We start from the raw sequence: 19993 nt of genomic DNA, 5'->3' as shown, positions 1-19993 counted from the left end.
ACAGGCGTGAACCACCCCGCGCAGTGTATACTCAATTTTATAGATGAAGAAATATACAGAAGTTGAGCAACATGTCCAAGGTTGCTGAACTAGCAAGTGGCAGAGGAAGGATTCAAAGCTAGACTTAGATTCCAAGGCTGAGGTGCTAACCACCAAACTACACATCTGACATCTGCATAAGGAAACTCTTTCTTTCTTTCTTTCTTTTTTAGAGACAGGATCTCGTTCTATCTCCCAGGCTGGAATGTGGTGGCACAATCACAGCTCAATACAGCATCAAACTCCTGAGCTCAAGTGATCCTCCCACCTTAGTGTTCCAAGTAGCTGGAGCTACAGGCTTACACCACCATACCTGGCTATTTTGTTTTGTTTTGTTTTGTTTTGTTTTTTGTAGAGACAGGTGTTTTGCTATGTTGCCCTGGCTGGTATTGAACACCTGAGCTCAAGTAATACTCCTGCTTTGGCTTCACAAAGTGCTAGGATTACAGGTATGAGCTACAGTGCCCTAAAAAGATGTTTTTATGACCATTTCTTTTTTTTTTTTTTTTTTTTTTTTTTGAGACGGAGTCTCGCTCTGTCGCCCAGGCTGGAGTGCAGTGGCGCAATCTCAGCTCACTGCAAGCTCCGCCTCCCGGGTTCACGCCATTCTCCTGCCTCAGCCTCCCGAGTAGCTGGGACTACAGGCGCCCGCCACTGCGCCCGGCTAATTTTTTCTATTTTTAGTAGAGACGGGGTTTCACCATGGTCTCGATCTCCTGACCTTGTGATCCGCCCGCCTCGGCCTCCCAAAGTGCTGGGATTACAGGCGTGAGCCACCGCGCCCGGCCCGACCATTTCTTTTGCTCCAAATTGCCCACTTCTTATTCTAGATAGAGTGGTAGGATAACCCTCCAGTCTCAAGACTTCCTGTAAGATCAAGCTTCTCAACAGCTCCCCAGAGTTGTTTGTCCCTTTCAGTCACCAACCACACCCTAAAACCAGAAATGATGACCAGATAAGTGAACAATTGAGTTCAGAAGCCCTGTCCCCACTTATTCTTCTCCTGCTGGATCATGTCGCATCCTGAAGTACCCCTGGCAGAGAAAAAGAACACCCTGAGGGAAGGGTAGCCTTGGATGAGATGTAGTCACTTTCCAGAAACACAGTAGCTACTTCCTCTTCTTAGAAAAGTAATAAGGTCTTAGAAAGGGCTGGGTACCTGAGAGACAGAGGTTGCAGTGAGCCAAGATTGTGCCATTGCACTCTAGCCTGGGCAATAAGAGTGAAACTCCATCTCAAAAAAAAAGACCAGGTCAGGTGGCTCAGGTCTGTAATCCCAGCACTTTGGGAGGCCAAAGCAGGTGGATCACCTAAGGTCAGGTGTTCGAGACCAGCCTGGCTAACATGGTGAAACCCCGTTTCTACTAAAAATACAAAAAATAAACCAGGTGTGGTGGCGAGTGCCTGTAATCCCAGCTACTCTGGAGGCTGAGGCAGGAGGATTGCTTGAACCCAGGAGGCTGAGGTTGCAGTGAGCCGAGATTGTGCCATTGCACTCCAGCTTTGGCAACAAGAGCGAAACTCCATCTCAAAAAAGAAAAAAGAAGAAAATTAGCCAGGCGTGATGGCAGGCGCCTGTAGTCCCAAGTATTCGGGAGGCTAAGCAGGAGAATTGCTTCAACCCGGGACTCGGAAGTTGCAGTGAGCAGAGTTCGTGCCACTGCACTCCAGGCTGAGTGACAGAGTGAGACTGTCTCAAAAAAGAAAAAGAGGGGTGAGTACAGTTAGATGCCTCAGGAAGGACAGTACACCACAGACTATGGTAATCATCTCACACAGAAGAGAGGGAAAATCTCCCTCAACCCCACTTTAGGGTCAAAATCACAGTTTCATTTTCCTGGCTTTTTTTTTTTTTTTTTTTTTTTTTTGAGACAGCATCTCACTGCATCACCCAGGCTGGAGTACAGTGGCATGATCTCAGCTCACTACAACCTCTGCCTCCCAGGTTCAAGCGATTCTCTTGCCTCAGACTCCTGAGTAGCTGGGATTACAGGTGCTCACCACCACATCTGGCTAATTTTTGTGTTTTTAGTAGAAACAAGTTTCACCATGTTGGCCAGGCTGGTCTCGAACTCCTGACCTCATAATCCACCTGCCTCGGCCTCCCAAAGTTCTGGGATTACAGATGTGAGCCGCTGCACCCGGCCTCTTTTTGTTTTGTTTTGTTTTGTTTTGTTTTTTGAGACAGAATCTCATTCTGTCACCCAGGCTGGAGTGCAGTGGTGTGATCATGGCTTACTGCAGCCTCGACCTCTCCAGGTTCAAGCAATCCTCCCATCTCAGCCTCCTGAGTAGCTGGGACTACAGTCATAGACCACCACACCCAGCTAATTTTTTTGTATTTTGTAGAGACAGGGTTTTGTCATGGCAAAACCCTGTCTCAAACTCTTGGGCTCAAGCATTCCGTCCACCTCGACCTGCCAAAGTGCTCATATTGGCCAGGTGTGGTGGCTCAAGCCTGTAATCCCAGCACTTTGGGAGGCCAAGGCGGGTGGATCACAAAGTCAGGAGATCAAGACCATCCTGGCTAACACAGTGAAACCCCGTCTCTACTGAAAATACAAAAAAATTAGCAGGGCGCCTGTAGTCCCAGCTACTCGGGAGGCTGAGGCTGGAGAATGGCGTGAACCCGGGAGGTGGAGCTTGCTCTTGGGCTCAAGCATTCCATCCACCTCAACCTGCCAAAGTGCTGGTATTGGCCGGGCGTAGTGACTCACACTTGTAATCTCAGCACTTTGGGAGGCCAAGGCGGGCAGATCACAAGGTCAGGAGATCAAGACCATCCTGGCTAACACAGTGAAACCCCATCTCTACTAAAAATACAAAAAAATTAGCTGGGCGTGGTGGTGGGCGCCTGTAGTCCCAGCTACTCGGGAGGCTAAGGCAGGAGAATGGCATGAACCTGGGAGGCGGAGCTTGCAGTGAGCGGAGATCGGGCCACTGCCCTCCAGCCTGGGTGACAGAGCTGAGACTCAAAAACAACAACAACAACAAATAAAGTGCTGGGATTACAGGTGTGAGCCACCACTCCCAGCCTTTTCCTGGCACTTTCATCATAATTCCCGGGTATAGTGATTAGTTCTTGATTAGCTACATAAAAAGAGAAGGCTACTGGAATGGTTAACCCACATGGCAGATTGTCCTCAAGTCCACTTCAGAATGCTTAGCCTTTGAAATTTACTTTGAGTATGATGTGTTGCCATTTCAGGTTTGTGGTTGAGTTTGGTGTGCACAAAATACCCTATAGTTCTATTGCCTGAGGAGACTGGGGGGCTCTCAGACATTGGCAGAAAGTCAGCGTATCCACAGAGTAGCATATTCCCACTCTTCAGCCAGTGGCTTCCATCATAGCCATGATTTGACCTTGTTCAAGGTGAGCCACGTGCAGATAATCAAGTTGACTGAGTGCAGATCGGAGTTGTGCTGCTTAGGAGCCAGAGGCCTGTGTGCTGGCCTGAAGAATCCCCTTGAACCTCTGCAGGAGGGTTTGGGCTGCCCTTCCCACTGCAGCTTCTACCTTGCTCTTCATGCTGGCTGTCAACCTGACTGGTTTCTTTGTCAGGCTCTTTACCTTCAGGATGGAGACAAGAACTGCCTGGTTGCTCGCTCAAAGTGCTTCCTGAAGATGGGAGACTTGGAGAGATCCCTGGAGGATGCTGAGGCTTCGCTCCAGAGTGACCCAACTTTCTGTAAGGTGACTGCATGGGCGGGAGGACTCGATCCTGCTATTGCCTGCAGCAGCTGCCGGTTACAAGTAGTTGTAACAAGTAGTTGTTACAAGTAGAAGCAGCCAGACTGCCTAGTGTTTGATGCCGTTTTCTCTTCTTAGGTCATTGCCTAAGTCCCTGCTCCCTGTATTCCAACCTTGACCCTCAACCCAGGACCCTTCTGTTCCACCACATGTGAGTCCTATAAGGCCTTATCTGTTCACTTTGATTTGATTTCCTCCCATTCCAGGGGATTTTACAAAAGGCTGAGACACTGTACACAATGGGAGACTTTGAGTTTGCCTTGGTATTCTATCATCGAGGCTACAAGCTGAGGCCTGATCGGGAATTCAAAGTTGGCATTCAGAAAGCCCAGGAAGCCATCAACAACTCAGTGGGAAGTGAGTGGCCACAGGGCCTATGCCCTTATCCAGGAAGGTCCTTGGAATCCTTAGGTTTAGAGGAAGGCTGAGGTACAGCAGGTGAGCAGCCACCACCAGGCCCGCAGGGAGTCCCCCACTTGGATTTGGCTGCTGCAGTGTTGTTGAGGATTAGTTGGGCGTGGTGGCCGGCGCCACCTGTCCGCCAGGAGGACCATTTCCTGACGAACACACTGATCTCTGAGCGTTACAGCCTTGGGTTTTCCTAAAGGTCAGCTTAGAAGGGCTGTTTCAAAGTAGGCCTGTCTTTAGCCTGGTGTCAAAAGCTAGAACACGGTCCTGAGCCCAGCCTTCTGTAGTCCCTGGCTTCCTCCCTCACCAGACGTATACCAAGGGCTGGCCTTAGCCATCAGCATTAAGGCAGGGGTAGAAGGGAAGCAAGTGAGAACAAGTGAGAGCTTGCTCTGTGGGTGGCAGGGCCTGGAAATGGACAGTTTCCCCTGTACCCTTGGCCTCCCTTTGTTTGGAAATCTGGCTGCCATAGCCTGGGGCTAGTGGGGGCTGTTAGCTCCTAGGAGTTATACCAAACAGCCTGCACCATTTGCTTGCTAGGCTGGCTTAAGGCCAGCTTTGCCACAGCCTCCACCATCCCCCTGCCAAAGGCAGCCATTTCCACCTAAAAATATGTTATAGATCATGCGTGGGGGTTCTGGCCGTGGGGGCCTGGCCGACCTGAGCTCCAGCTTCTTTCCTTGCAGGTCCTTCTTCCATTAAGCTGGAGAACAAAGGGGACCTCTCCTTCTTAAGCAAGCAGGCTGAGGTAAGGGCCCCGGTTCTGCGGTTGTATCCCTCCAAGGGAAGAGGCTGTGTGTGCCTGAGAAGGGGCCTTGGGAGTCTAGCTGCAACCCAACCAGGCATTCTCCATGGCTCTTGGCCCACAGAAAGGTCCTGGAGTTGGAGGAATCTGGGATCACAGACCCTAGGGCCATGGCTGGGTATATTCTGCTCCTTGCTGAAGCTCTACTGGGTGTTGCTCCATTTTCTCAGACTATAAAAGCCCAGCAGAAGCCTCAGCCCATGAGACACCTCTTACACCCTACCAAGGGAGAGCCCAAGCGGAAGGGCTCACTCAAGAGTGAGAAGACTGTTCGCCAGCTTCTGGGGGAGCTCTACGTGGACAAAGAGTATCTGGAGAAGCTCCTATTGGATGAAGGTTTCGGACAGTTTGTTGGCACAGGGCTTTGGGGGAAAGGAAATTTGGGTGGATGCTTCATGCATGAGCCGAAGGCAGAACCTGTCATATAATATTAGCTGACATGTACCTATGGACGGGTTTTATTAGCATTCTCATTTTACAGATGAGGAAACTGAGGCGCAGACCAACGGAAACTAAGGTCACATATAGGTAGGCAATGACATGGCTTACATTCGAATCCAGGAAGTCCAATTTTAGAGCAATGCTCCTAAGTGCTATGGTACCCTGGAAGGGAACAACAGAGATTTGGTCTCCTTTACCACCATAGTCCCTGAAGGGACATCCCCTTTGCCTTCAATCTTTACAATGGGCAAACGAATCCAGCACACAGGTGCTTGAATCCGAGGATATTAGTTCTAGGATGTTCTGAAACATCATCTGGTCCAAGTTCTCCTTTCATAGATAAGGAAATAGAGACCCTGATTGGGGAGGAACTTTTACAAGTTGACAAACAAGTTCGTGGTGGAGTCACCAGCAGAACCCAGGCCTCTGACCTCCAGTCCAGTGCTCTTTCTTTTAAAGACAGAGTCTTGCTCTGTCACCCAGGCTGGAGTGTAGTGGAGCAAACTTGGCTCACTGCCACCTCCATCTCCTGGGTTAAAGCAATTCTCCTGCCTCAACCTCCCTAGTAGCTAGGATTACAGGCACCCACCACCACGCCCAGCTAATTTTTTGTATTTTTAGTAGAGATGGGGTGTCACCATGTTGGCCAGGCTGGTTTCGAACTCCTGACCTCAAGTGATTTGCCCGCCTCAGCCTCCCAAAGTGCTGGGATTACAGGTGTGAGCCACCACACCTGGCCAGTCTAGTGCTCTTTCCACCACACTGCTACCAGTGACAGGATGAAGGACAGAGGCCTGAGATGAACGTCTCGCATTAACATGGGGATGGGAGTATTGCCATTAGCTGATAAGCCTGAGCAGGGTCACCTGTGAACCAAATGCCTCTTCTCCAAAATTGGCTTCCCAAGGTCATATGTAGGGTTCCCTGTTCCGTGACACAGGAACAGCTTCACTGCTGGCACATCTCCTTGGCAACAGGCTGAATGCCTCCTGTTCTCCAGAGGACCTGCTGCAGAGGGAAGGGGTGGCTTGAATATTACCTCAAGTGGCCTTGTAGCTTTGCTACTGGCTGTAACCTCTGGCCAGGCAGTGAGCAGGAGTTGGGTACTCCCCTTCCAGCTCCCAGCATGCACAGGCCCACTGGGCACCTGGGAAATCACTGAGCACTGGCAGCCTGGGCCAGATCGTGCATTTAGACTCAGTGTTCTCTGAGGACACAGTTTGAACTGGGCAAGCCCCAAGGCTTCTCAGCGAGCCATCCACCAGCTGCCCCTTCTGGTTAGCTCCTCATATCTTGCCATAAGGTGCCCATACCATGGAACTCCCTGAAAGTGGGGCTCTGGCTGCATCCTGGCCTGGATAAACCCACTCTGCCACCATGCGCACTCACATTCCTCTCTGTTTCAACAACTCCAGGCAGAGCTCTTCACAGAGGGCCCTGCAGCAGCTACCGGGAGGCAACAGGAGGCAAACCCCTTAGAGGCCTGTTCTCCTTGGCGCCTCCTCACACCCCTTCCCCACAGACCTGATCAAAGGCACCATGAAGGGCGGCCTGACTGTGGAGGACCTCATCATGACGGGCATCAACTACCTGGATACTCACAGCAACTTCTGGAGGCAGCAAAAGCCGATCTATGCTAGGGAGCGGGACCGGAAGCTGATGCAAGAGAAATGGCTGCGGGACCACAAACGCCATCCCTCACAGACAGCCCATTACATCCTCAAGAGCCTGGAGGACATTGACATGTGTGGGTGTTGTTCTCAGAGGGTGGGGCAGGTGCCTCCAGTGCCTTATCAGGTGGGAAAGGAGGAACCAGGTGTCTGAACCCCTGGTCTCTCTGACCTGCAGATGGTGTCTGCAGGAAGAGGAGTTACCCCGTCAGCCAAGAGGAGGCTGCCCTGGCCTCCACAGCACCCCTTTCCTTTCCCAGTGCTCACAAGCGGCAGTGCTGAAGGGAGTCTTCAGAAAGCCGAGAAAGTGCTGAAGAAGGTACTGGAATGGAATAAGGAAGAGGTTCCCAACAAGGATGAACTGGTTGGAAACTTGTATAGCTGCATAGGGAATGCCCAGATTGAGCTGGGGCAGATGGCGGCAGCCCTGCAGAGCCACAGAAAGGACCTGGAGATCGCCAAGGAATAGTGAGTGCCCTAGGGGAGGCCACTGGCGTGAGCCTACAGAGAAGGACACCTGGGGCTATCTGAGGCCCTTGCCAGGGCTGCTGGTGGCTTGACTCCCATTTTCTGCTCTGCATGCCCGAGGTAGATTCTCCCGGAGGTGGGGACCACCTGCCCAGGACTGAGGGTGGGGGCACCTAGACTGTTAGCTTCTTTGCCACAAAAAGGGTAGTGGCTCAAAATTCCAAAAAGCTACCCAATGATCTGGCTCTTAGGGGTGTTTATATTCTTACGTCATCTTGACAAGCACGCATGAAGCCCCAGACATGCCAGATGCTGCTAGTGTGGGAATACAGTAATGACCAGACACAAGGGTCATTTCCTTGCAGATATCAAGCAAAAAGGGACATAACTAATTAATTGCAATGGTGATAAGTGCCACAGAAGAAAAGTACAGAATCCTGTGTGGTGAGAAATACATTCCAGGAGGACTTGATGACATTGGGAAACACACAGGGCCTATGGAAAGGCCCTGAGACAGGAGGGTACTTAAGGCTGGAGAGCACAGCATATTGCCAGGGAGAGTGGCCAAGAGGAGACTGAAGGAAGTGGGCAGGGGTCAAATCAAGCAGGGTCTTGTAAAACTGATGCTGACCAAGAGCACGGGCTGTGGAGTCAGGCAGATCTAGGCTGTGGAACTTGCGCCGCCCAGCTGTGGGACCTGAGATGAGTCACTTTAGCTCCCTCAGCCTCAGGGTCTCCTCTGTTAGCTGGGCACCCTGTAGGGTGGAAGGGAGGATGAAATGCAGAAGTACATGTACAGACCTTAGGACAGTACCTGGTATCCACAGTAGTAGTAATACCAGCTCTCCAGAAATGAGCTCTTCTCAAGACTTGCTGGCTTCCACCCAGAGGTTCCATTGCTTTCTCAGCATCCTGGTTCTACCCTTTGGAGTCCTTCTTCTTTTTTTTTTTTTTTTTTTGAGACAGAGTTTCACTCTTATTGCCCAGGCTGGAGTGCAATGGCACGATCTCGGCTCACCACAACCTCCGCCTTCCAGGTTCAAGCAATTCTCCTGCCTCAGCCTCCCAAGTAGCTAGGATTACAGGCATGTACCACTACGCCCAGCTAATTTTGTATTTTTAGTAGAGACAGGGTTTCTCCATGTTGAGGCTGGTCTCGAACTCCTGACCTCAGGTGATCCGCCTGCCTCAGCCTCCCAAAGTGCTGGGATTACAGGCATGAGCCACCGCGCCTGGCCTGGAGTCATTCTTGACTTCCTCCTGCCTGGTTTCTACTCATCTCACCAGTCTGAGCCTCCTTGGTCTCCCATCATCCCATTTGCCCTCACAGCACCCAGCCCTCAGCCGACCTAAGTCCTGCTGCTTTCCCTGCCTCTGCTGTCTCTCTCCAGCTCCTCCTGCAAATCTCCAGAGACACATGCTATGAACTCTCCCTCCCCTGCTCACAAGTGGGCCTGGGCCCCTCACTGCCTGCAGGTTAAAGGTCAAGCCCCTTTGCTTGACCCTCAGGCCCTCTCTAAACCCACCCTTGCCCTCTTATAGCAATCTTCCCTTGGGGTCAAACGTTCCTGAACATTACTGCCTCCTGCGCTTTCATCTTCACTGATCCAAGCCCCACATGCTTTCCATTCCCAGTTCATTTCTCGCCTGCCTCCACTGTGCTGAGCAGGAATATCCCATATTGGCCATCCCATATTAGAAAAAAACAGCTACTGGCCGGGCGTGGTGGCTCAAGCCTGTAATCCCAGCACTTTGGGAGGCCGAGACGGGCGGATCACGGGTCAGGAGATCGAGACCATCCTGGCTAACACGGTGAAACCCCCTCTCTACTAAAAAATACAAAAAACTAGCCGGGTGAAGTGGCGGGCGCCTGTAGTCCCAGCTACTCGGGAGGCTGAGACAGGAGAATGGCGTAAACCCGGGAGGTGGAGCTTACAGTGAGCTGAGATCCGGCCACTGCACTCCAGCCTGGGCGACAGAGCGAGACTCTGTCTCAAAAAATAAAAAAAAAAAAAAAGAAAAAGAAAAAAACAGCTTTCGGGACAGACCTGTCTTTGATCCCTGGCTCTGCCACTTAGAAGCTGCGTGGATTTGATTAAGTTGCTCCTCTACTCAGTTTCCTCATCTCTAATGAAGGCATAGTAATACCAACCCACAGGGATTGTGGGGATTAGATATGATGTATATATATGGTACCTTGGATCCAGCCATCTCCAATGCACAAATGAGTTAGGAATCTTTACTTCTCACCAGACCTCTCTCCTGAGCCTCAGACCTCTGTGTCCAGCAGATTCTAAGACATTTCCATCTGGATGTCCCACAAGAATCCTAAACTTAACATGTTGAAATTGGAATCCCTTATCTTCCTCCCAAACTTACTTCTTGAGGGTTCCCCATCTGCGAGGATAGCAGTGTTGGCCACTCAGTCCCCAAGCCAGAAGCCCGGAGGTTTCCCAGACACCTCCCTCCCCTCACTGTTTTTGCTATATTGCTCAGGTTGGTATGGATGACAGGCGTGAGCCACCGCGCCTGGCCCCCTCACTGTTCATGCCCAGCACCGGCCATGTCCTGTCCTGTCTGTGCTTTCTCTGTTTCCCTCCCACAACTCAGTCCAGACCCTCCTTACTTCTTGCCTGTTTCCTCTGACCTGGGCTTCCTACAGCTCAGCTGACCTTTCTCTGAAAAGCAACTCCTGTGGTTGGGATGAAGTTTCAATGCCCTGCTCAACACAGGTTGCCCTTCTTCACTTGACTTCTCCTGGCCTCTCTTGACCTGGCTTTCTCAAGGCCCCCAGGCATTCTGGGCCCCAGCCAGTGCAGAGCTCTGTGCATATCCTCCAGCCCCAGGAATGCTTTCCTTTTCCCCAGCACTTTAATTTATCAGGCTGCCTCCACCCATTCTTCAACATTTCAATAAAGGTTGAAAAGCCTGCCTCCTAGGCCAAGCTCGGTGGCTCATGCCTGTAATTCCAGCACTTTGGGAGGCCGAGGTGGGCAGATCATGAGGTTAGGAGATCGAGACCATCCTGGCTAACATGGTGAAACCTCATCTCTACTAAAAATACAAAAAAATTAGCCGGGCGTGATGGCAGTTGCCTGTAGTCCCAGCTACTTGGGAGGCTGAGGCAGGAGAATGGCCTGAACCCAGGAGTCGGAGCTTACAGTGAGCCAAGATCGGGCCACTGCACTCCAGCCTGGGTGACAGAGTGAGACTCCATCTCAAAAAAAAAAAAGAAAAAAAGCCTGCCTCTTGCCCCAGGGGGTACAAATCCCTCCCCTGGGCTCCCTCTCCACAGGTAGCCTGTCTGCCCTGTTAGACTTTGGAAGGTGCTATTCCCAGCACCTGCCCCACAGTGGGCATGTAATGAATGTGTGCTAAGTGACTGAATAAGTAAACAGAGGTGTTCCTTAATTTTAGTTCAATTTTTTTTTTTTTTTTTTTTTTTTTAAGATGGAGTCTTGTTCATCACCCAGGCTGGAGTGCAGTGGCACGATCTTGGCTCACTGCAAGCTCTGCCTCCCGGGTTCACGCCATTCTCCTGTTTCAGCCTCCTGAGTAGCTGGGACTACAGGCGCCCGCCACCACGCCCGGCTAATTTTTTGTATTTTTAGCAGGGACGGGGTTTCACCGTGTTAGCCAGGGTGGTCTCAATATCCTGACCTGGTGATCCACCCGCCTTGGCCTCCCAAAGTGCTGAGATTACAGGCGTGAGCCACTGTGCCCGGCCTTTTTTTTGAGACACAGTTTCACTCTTCTTGCCTAGGCTGGAGTGCAATGGAGTGATCTCAGCTCACTGCAACCTCCACCTCCCTGGTTCAAGTGATTCTCCTACCTCAGCCTCCTAAGTAGCTGGGATTATTGGCAGCCCGGCTAATTTTGTGTTTTCAGTAGAGATGGGGTTTTACCATATTGGCCAGGCTAGTCTCTAACTCCTGACCTCAGGTGATCCACCCGCCTTGGCCTCCCAAAGTGCTAGGATTACAGGTGTGAGCCACCATGCCCAGCCTATTAGTTTTTAAACATCTACTAATGGGCCTCACCCAGGCTCACTCCAGTCTTCCTTGTGAGTCCTGTGTGCTTCAGGGGCTCCCTCATTCTAATCAGCCACTTGCTGATTAGCCACTTACTAGTCTAAGTGGTTTTTTTAGTGCCCACGGCACTCATTTATTTCTCTGAATAATCTGTAAATTATTTGATCACATGCTTTATTTTTGCTATTATGATTTTTAGTATATATTGTCATAAAAAATGAACATATTACAGCTTATTCACTCATTCAACTTGCCGGAACAGAGCACCCATTCTAGAAGAGGGGATCCACTCTGATGGGCTGTGACAGCAGCAGGTGCACAGTGAGGCCCAGGGACCAAGGAGAGAGGCAGGTGGGAACTTGGCAGGGGCCTCAGGGAAGGCAGCAGGGTCAGTAAGGTGGGCAAGGGGAAGGGAGAAGGGGAGCTTGGGCAGGGCAGAAAGATGTGGCAGGGATGGAGGACTTGGAGAACCACAGGTAGGCAGGTGTGGCAGGGCTAGGGACCAGTGTGGGAGGTCTGGATGCCATGCCTGGAAACCGGTTCAGCCCTCAGGCACTGAGGCCCAGAAAATAGTGGGTTTTTTTTGTGTGTTTTGTTTTGTTTTGTTTTGTTTTAGAAACAGGGTATTGCTCTGCTGCCCAGGCTAGAGTGTAGTGGTGCAATCGTATTTCACTGCAGCCTCCAACTCTTAGGCTCAGGCAATCTTCCTGCCTCACCCTGCTGAGTAGCTGGGACTACTGGCATGAGCCATTGTGCCCATGTTTTGTTTTTATGTACTATAATGTCAGACTTGCAGGCTTGAACCGGAACTGGGTGGTACTGAGAGCAAAACCTGAAAGTTGTCCCCCACAACCCACTTCCCATCACTTCCTGGGATGATCTTGTTGGAATGTGTCCTCTGGCCCCTTTTCAATGTATTTACCTACATACTCATGTACCTATGTAGGATTTTTAAAACAAAAGCAGTTCCTTGCTATTTTTTAATTTTTTTAAAAAAAACAGAATGTGTCTTCCTCTCAAAAATAACCACAGGTCAGGCATAGTGGCTCATGCCTGTAATCCTAGCACTTTGGGATGTCACACGTGTCCGTGTGAAGAGACCACCAAACAGGCTTTGTGTGAGCAACGAGGCTGTTTATTTCACCTGGGTGCAGGCGGGCTGAGTCCAAAAAGAGTCAGCAAAGGGTGGTGGGATTATCATTAGTTCTTATAGGTTTGGGATAGGTGTATAAAATACATTCTTAACCACGAGGCAGAATATTACAAACTACCTTCTTAAGGGAAGGGGAGACTATATTGTATCAGCTAGGGTGGGGCAGGAACAAATCACAATGGTGGAATGTCATCAGTTAAGGCTATTTTCACTTCTTTTGTGATTCTTCAGTTACTTCAGGCCATCTGGATATATACGTGCAGGTCACAGGGGATATGATGGCTTAGCTTGGGCTCAGAGGCCTGATATTCCTGTCTTCTTATATTAATAAGAAAAATAACATAAAATAGTGTTGACGTGTTGGGGCAGCAAAAATTTTGGGGGGCATGGTATGGAGAGAGAATGGGCGATGTTTCTCAGGGCTGCTTCAAGCGGGATTAGGGGCAGCATGGGAACCTAGAGTGGGAGAGATTAAGCTGAATGAATTTTGTGATAAGGGGTGATACTGTGGGGTTGTTAGAAGAAATATTTGTCATATAGAATGATTGGTGATGGCCTGGATGCAGTGTTGTATGAATTGAAAACCTAAACGGAAGACACAAGCTCCAAATAAAAGAAGGAGAAAAATAGGTATTAAAGGACTAGTAATTGGGAGGACCCAGAACATCCAATTGGAGAGTGCCCAAGAGGGTTCAGCATAATTACTTGCTTGATTGGCGAGTTTTTGGGAAAAGACCATTAGTCCGTTTTATCTTTCCTGAAGATTGAGGATGATAAGGGGTATGAAGTTTCCACTGAATACCAAGAGTCTGAGAAACTGCTTGGGTGATTTGACTAATAAAGGCAGGTCCATTATCGGACTGTATAGAGGTGGGAAGGCCAAACTGAGGAATTATGTCTGACAAAAGGGAAGAAATGACTGCAGTGGCCTCTCAGACCCTTTGGGAAAGGCCTCTTCCCATCCAGTGAAAGGGTCTACCCAAACCAAGAGGTATTTTAGTTTCCTGACTCGAGGCATGTGAGTAAAGTCAATCTGCCAGTCCTGGGTGGGGGCAAATCCCTGAGCTTGATGTGTAGGGAAGGGAGGGGGTCTGAACAATCCCTGAGGAGTAGTAGAATAGCAGATGGAACACTGAGAAGTGATTTCCTTATGGATAGATTTCCACAATGGAAAGGAAATGAGAGGTTAGGTACTAAGAGGTGGGCTAGCAGCTTGTAACCTACATGGAAGAGGTCATGAAATGACAATAGAATAGAATGGGCCTGTGAGGCTGGAAGGAGATACTTTCCTTGGTCCAAGAACCATTTGCCTTATTTGGGAAGAGATTGATAGGTGGAAGTTTCAGTGGGAGAGTAGGTGGGAGTGACCGATGAGAAAGAAAAACTGGCCATGAGGGACAGAAGTTGGAATGCTAGCTGCTGCTTTAGGTACCTTATCAGCATAAGCATTGCCCTGAGTGATGGGATCTGATGCCTTTTGGTGGCCCTTGTAGTGTATGACTCCAGCTTCTTTTGGAAGTAAAGCAGCCTTGAGAAGAGTTTTTATTAAGGAGGCATTAATGATGGAGGACTCTTGTGTAGTGAGGAAATTTCTTTCTGCCCATATAACAGCATGGTGGTGCAGGATATGGAAGGCATATTTAGAGTTAGTGTAAATATTGACACATAGTCCCTTTGCAAGAGTGAGGGCCTGAGTTAAGGCAATGAGTTCAGCTTGCTGAGAGGTAGTGGTGGGGGTGCAGAAAGTATATGTGTTAGGTGTAAGGAAGAAAATAGATTTTGGAAGTTATGAGAACTGTAGAGAGCATAGTTTGTGATTTTGAGGGCCTCTAAAAGTATTAAGGCAGTGGCAGCCACTGCACGCAGACATGAGGGCTAGGCTAAAACAGTAAGGTCAAGTTGTTTAGATAAAAAGGCTACAGGGCTCAGTCCTGGTCCTTGTGTAAGAATTCCGACTGCACAGCCCTGCACTTCGGCTGTGTTTAATGGAAAGGGTTGGGATGAGTCAGGGAGAGCTAGTGTGGGAGCAGTCTCTAAAGCTGTCTTCGAGGAACAGAAAGAGGAGTGGGGAAAGGATTTAGGATCTATGGGGTCAGCTAGATTTATCTAGAATAGAATAATGGGTTGTGGAGGGAGGTATTGAGGATAGGAGAGTATATGGGTTTGGCACCACAGGGTGGATAGGCAAGACAATTTGGTTGATAAAGCACAGATCCTGAACTAACCTGTAAGCCTTGTCTAACTTGTTGAACTGACCTGTAAGGTTTTTGGACAGGTAAAACGGGGGAATTGTAAGGAGAGTTTACAGGCTTTAAAAGGCCATGCCGTAACAGGCAAGTGATAACAGGCTTTAATCTTTTTAAAGCATGCTGTGGGATGGGATATTGGCATTGAGTGGGGTAAGGGTGATTAGGTTTTAATGGGATGGTAAGGGGTGCATGATCGGTTGCCAAGGAGGGAGTAGAGGTGTCCTATACTTGTGGATTAAGGTGGGGAGATAAAGGGGAGGATGTGAAGGGGGCTTTGAACTGGGGAAAAGGGCAGCCATGAGGTATGGCTATAGCCTAGGAATAGTCAGGGAAGCAGATAATTTAGTTAAAGTGTCTTGACCTAATAGGGGAGCTGGGCAGGTGGGGATAACTAAAAAGGAGTGTGTAAAAGAATGTTGTCCAAGTTGGCACCGGGGAGTTTTAAGGGGTCTAGAAGCCTGGCCATCAATATCCACAACAGTTCTGGAGGCAAAGGAAATAGGCCCTTGAAAAGAAGGTAATGTGGAGTGGGTAGCCTCTGTATGGATTAAGAAGGGGATAGACTTACCCTCCACTGTAAGAGTTACCCGAAGCTCGGCATCCATGATGGTCTAGCGGGCCTCCGAGGTGATTGGGCAGTGTTAGTCTTTAGCTGCTAAGCTGAGGAGATCTGGGAAGGAGTCAGCCAAGGAACGCTGGGTTTGGGCTCCAGGGGCTTTAGGAGCGGCGGCAGTGTGAGTCGGACAGTCCGACCTCCAGTGGGGGCCCACACAGACATGGCTTAGGAGGAATCCCAGGCTGTGGGCATTCTGAGGCCCAGTGGCCAGGCTTTTGGCATTTGAAGCAAGGTCCACGAGGATGTTTTGAAGGAGCCCCTAGGAGCTGTGGCTTGTATGTTCTGAAGTTCTTGTACGCTGGAGACGTGGTTGTGGGTTGTCTTACGGTGGAGGCAAGTAGCTGTAACTCAGAAATGTGTTGTTGTCTGGCTTCCTCCTCTCTATTATTGTACACCTTGAAGGTGAGGTTGATTAATTTCTGTTGCAGGGTTTGAGGGCTGGATTTCAATTTTTGAAGCTTTTTTCTAATGTCAGGAGCTGACTGGGTGATAAAATGGATATTAAGAATAAGGTGTAGGCCGGGCACGATGGCTCATGCCTGTAATCCCAGCACTTTGGGAGGCTGAGGCAGGCGGATCACGAGGTCAGGAGATCGAGACCATCCTGGCTAACACGGTGAAACCCCGTCTCTACTAAAAAATACAAAAAATTGGCCGGGCGCGGTGGCTCAAGCCTGTAATCCCAGCACTTTGGGAGGCCGAGACGGGCGGATCACGAGGTCAGGAGATCGAGACCATCCTGGCTAACACGGTGAAACCCCGTCTCTACTAAAAATACAAAAAACTAGCCGGGCGAGGTGGCGGGCGCCTGTAGTCCCAGCTACTCCGGAGGCTGAGGCAGGAGAATGGCGTAAACCCGGGAGGCGGAGCTTGCAGTGAGCTGAGATCCGGCCACTGCAGTCCAGCCCGGGCTACAGAGCAAGACTCCGTCTCAAAAAAAAAAAAAAAAAAAAAAAAATACAAAAAATTAGCCGGGCGTGGTGGCGGGCGCCTGTAGTCCTAGCTACTCGGGAGGCTGAGGCAGGAGAATGGCGTGAACCTGGGAGGTGGAGCTTGCAGTGAGCCAAGATCGTGCCACTGCACTCCAGCCTGGGCAACAGAGCAGGACTCTGTCTCAAAAAAAAAAAAAAAAAAAAAAGAATAAGGTGGCCTTCTGGCCCCTCTGGGTCTAGGGCAGTAAAGGGTCTAAGAGTTACTGCTAAGCAGGCCATGAACTGGGCTAGGTTTTTATATTTGATGAAAAAGAGCCTAAACGCTAACTGATTTGGGAGAGGTGGGATAAAGAAAAAGGAACATTAACCTTGACTATGCCTTTAGCTCTAGCCACCTTTTTAAGAGGAAATTGTTGGGCAGGTGGGGGAGGGCTAGTAGTGGAACAAAACTGTAAGGGGGACCAGGTGTGAGGAGGGGAGGTGATAAAAGGATTATAGGGTGGGGGAGCGGAGGCTGAGGAAAAATTGGGACCTGGCGAGGAGCAGCCTGGGGAGGAGAGGTCAGATGGGTCTGTAGAAAAGGAAGATTCAAAAGACTCAGTGACGCTTGGGGTTGGGACTGAAGGAACAGGCGGGAGGCAAAGGAGGAGGATGTGGGACAAGTCGCATTGGGAACAGGGACTAGGGAGGGACCGATGTGTAAAAGAATGCCTGTATGTCAGGCACCTCAGATTGTTTGTCCATTTTTCGACAAAAATCATCCAGGTCTTGTAAAATGGAGAAATCAAAAGTGCCGTTTTCTGGCTATTTAGAACCACTATGGGCAACTTTCCGCCCTCCATTCCCCCATTACAGAGTTTGTATTGGGGCCAAGTGGTGTTGCAGAAGAAAATAAGATGCTTAGGTTTTAGGTCAGGCGAGAGTTGAAGAGGTTTTAAGTTGTTTTTTTTTTTTAAATTTATTTATTTATTTATTTTTTAATTATTATACTTTGAGTTCTAGGGTACATGTGCATAACGTGCAGGTTTGTTACATATGTATACTTGTGCCATGTTGGTGTGCTGCAGCCATCAACTCGTCAGCACCCATCAACTCATCATTTACATCAGGTATAACTCCCAGTGCAATCCCTCCCCCCTTCCCCCTCCCCATGATAGGCCCCGGTGTGTGATGTTCCCCTTCCCGAGTCCAAGTGATCTCATTGTTCAGTTCCCACCTATGAGTGAGAACATGCGGTGTTTGGTTTTCTGTTCTTGTGATAGTTTGCTAAGAATGATGGTTTCCAGCTGCATCCATGTCCCTACGAAGGACACAAATTCATCCTTTTTTATGGCTGCATAGTATTCCATGGTGTATATCTGCCACATTTTCTTAATCCAGTCTGCCACTGATGGACATTTGGGTTGATTCCAAGTCTTTGCTATTGTGAATAGTGCCGCAATAAACATACGTGTGCATGTGTCTTTATAGCAGCATGATTTATAATCCTTTGGGTATATACCCAGTAATGGGATGGCTGGGTCATATGGTACATCTAGTTCTAGATCCTTGAGGAATCGCCATACTGTTTTCCATAATGGTTGAACTAGTTTACAGTCCCACCAACAGTGTAAAAGTGTTGCTATTTCTCCACATCCTCTCCAGCACCTGTTGTTTCCTGACTTTTTAATGATCGCCATTCTAACTGGTGTGAGATGGTATCTCATTGTGGTTTTGATTTGCATTTCTCTGATGGCTAGTGATGATGAGCATTTTTTCATGTGTCTGTTGGCTGTATGAATGTCTTCTTTTGAGAAATGTCTGTTCATATCCTTTGCCCACTTTTTGATGGGGTTGTTTGTTTTTTTCTTGTAAATTTGTTTGAGTTCTTTGTAGGTTCTGGATATTAGCCCTTTGTCAGATGTGTAGATTGCAAAAATTTTCTCCCAAGAGGTTTTAAGTTTTTAAGAACACAGGCTAAGGGAGAAGATGGGGGAATGGAGGGCAGAAAGTTGCCCATAGTGAAGGAGGTAAGTTTAAAGAGAAAGGTAGAGACACAGAGAAGGGGTGTAGGGAGCAGCCCTGGGCTGCAATGTGGGTGAGCAGCCAAAGCAAGCATCCCCGCAATTGACTTGTCACCAAGGGAATGTGGGTGAATGACCAAGGCAGGCATCCCTGCGGTGATCAGACACCAATGGAATGTGGGTGAATAATGAATCAGGCATCCCCGCAGTGATTAAAAACCAAGGGAAGACTGTCTTCCCAAGTCCGTGCTCAGTGCCGGAGTTTTGGGTCCACGGATGAAATGTGTCTCATCCTTGCCAGGCTGGACATTGTCCCTCCAACTGAAACCCTGAGTTTCTGAGGCCAGGGTTCCTGTCTTTGCCTTCGTTCCTATTTCCACAGTGCCTAGAACAGCTGATTTTCTAGTGAATGGCTTATTTTGCTTCTTCCCTACAGTGACCTTCCTGATGCAAAATCCAGAGCCCTTGACAACATTGGCAGAGTTTTTGCCAGAGTTGGGAAATTCCAGCAAGCCATTGACACGTGAGTGACCAAGAATTGCCTCTCCCCCACCTCCATGGTTAGAACTTCTCATCCTAACATGAAAATTTGTTTCCAGTGATAAGAATCCAGCCTGGGCGGCCGGGCGTGGTGGCTCAAGCCTGTAATCCCAGCACTTTGGGAGGCCGAGATGGGCGGATCACGAGGTCAGGAGATCGAGACCATCCTGGCTAACATGGTGAAACCCCTTCTCTACTAAAAAATACAAAAAACTAGCCGGGCGAGGTGGTGGGCACCTGTAGTCCCGGCTACTCGGGAGGCTGAGGCAGGAGAATGGCGTAAACCTGGGAGGCGGAGCTTGCAGTGAGCTAAGATCCGGCCACTGCACTCCAGCCTGCGCGACAGAGCAAGACTCCGTCTCAAAAAAAAAAAAAAAAAAAAAAAGAATCCAGCCTGGGCAACATAGGAAGACTCCCTCTCTACAAAAAAAAAAAAAAAAAAATTAGCCGGGCATACTGTCCTGTGCCTGTGGTCCCAGCTACTTGGGAGGCTGAGGTGGGAGGATTACATGAGCCTGGGAGGTTGAGGCTGCAGTGAGACATGATCACACTACACACTACTGCACTCCAGCGTAGACCACATGTTACCGGTGGAAGATATCCCAAGTTATTGGCAGTGAATCTGTACAGGTCTGCAGCAACCTCAATTCTTGCCTCCTCAAAAGAAAGAATTTGAATGAGGAGTGGAAGTTTATTAAAAAGCTAGGCCAGGGCCGGGCCCTGTGGCTCACGCCTGTAATCCCAGCACTTTGGGAGGCTGAGGTGGGCAGACCATGAGGTCAACAGATTGAGACCATCCTAGTCAACATGGTGAAACCCCATCTCTACTAAAAATACAAAATTTAGCTGGGCGTGGTGGTGCGTGCCTGTAATCCCAGCTGCTCAGG

At 49.4% G+C, this 19993-nt stretch overlaps 1 protein-coding gene across 2 annotated transcripts in view; it reads left to right on the top strand.

Moving 5' to 3' along the window:
* ODAD4 (outer dynein arm docking complex subunit 4) overlaps positions 1-19993 on the top strand; it is a 40705-nt gene that overhangs the window by 2049 nt on the left and 18663 nt on the right. For both annotated transcript variants that reach the window (XM_037993559.2, XM_037993555.2), the window contains exons 2-8: positions 3602-3733; positions 3997-4147; positions 4885-4946; positions 5174-5339; positions 6967-7191; positions 7375-7582; positions 19003-19089. In XM_037993559.2, coding sequence (XP_037849487.1) covers positions 3602-3733; positions 3997-4147; positions 4885-4946; positions 5174-5339; positions 6967-7191; positions 7375-7582; positions 19003-19089 — 1031 coding nt within the window. The remainder of the gene's footprint in view (positions 1-3601; positions 3734-3996; positions 4148-4884; positions 4947-5173; positions 5340-6966; positions 7192-7374; positions 7583-19002; positions 19090-19993) is intronic.

Source organism: Chlorocebus sabaeus, chromosome 16 (genome assembly GCF_047675955.1).
Source record: "Chlorocebus sabaeus isolate Y175 chromosome 16, mChlSab1.0.hap1, whole genome shotgun sequence".
Lineage (NCBI taxonomy): Eukaryota > Metazoa > Chordata > Mammalia > Primates > Cercopithecidae > Chlorocebus > Chlorocebus sabaeus.
This window is presented reverse-complemented; position numbering and strand designations above follow the sequence as displayed.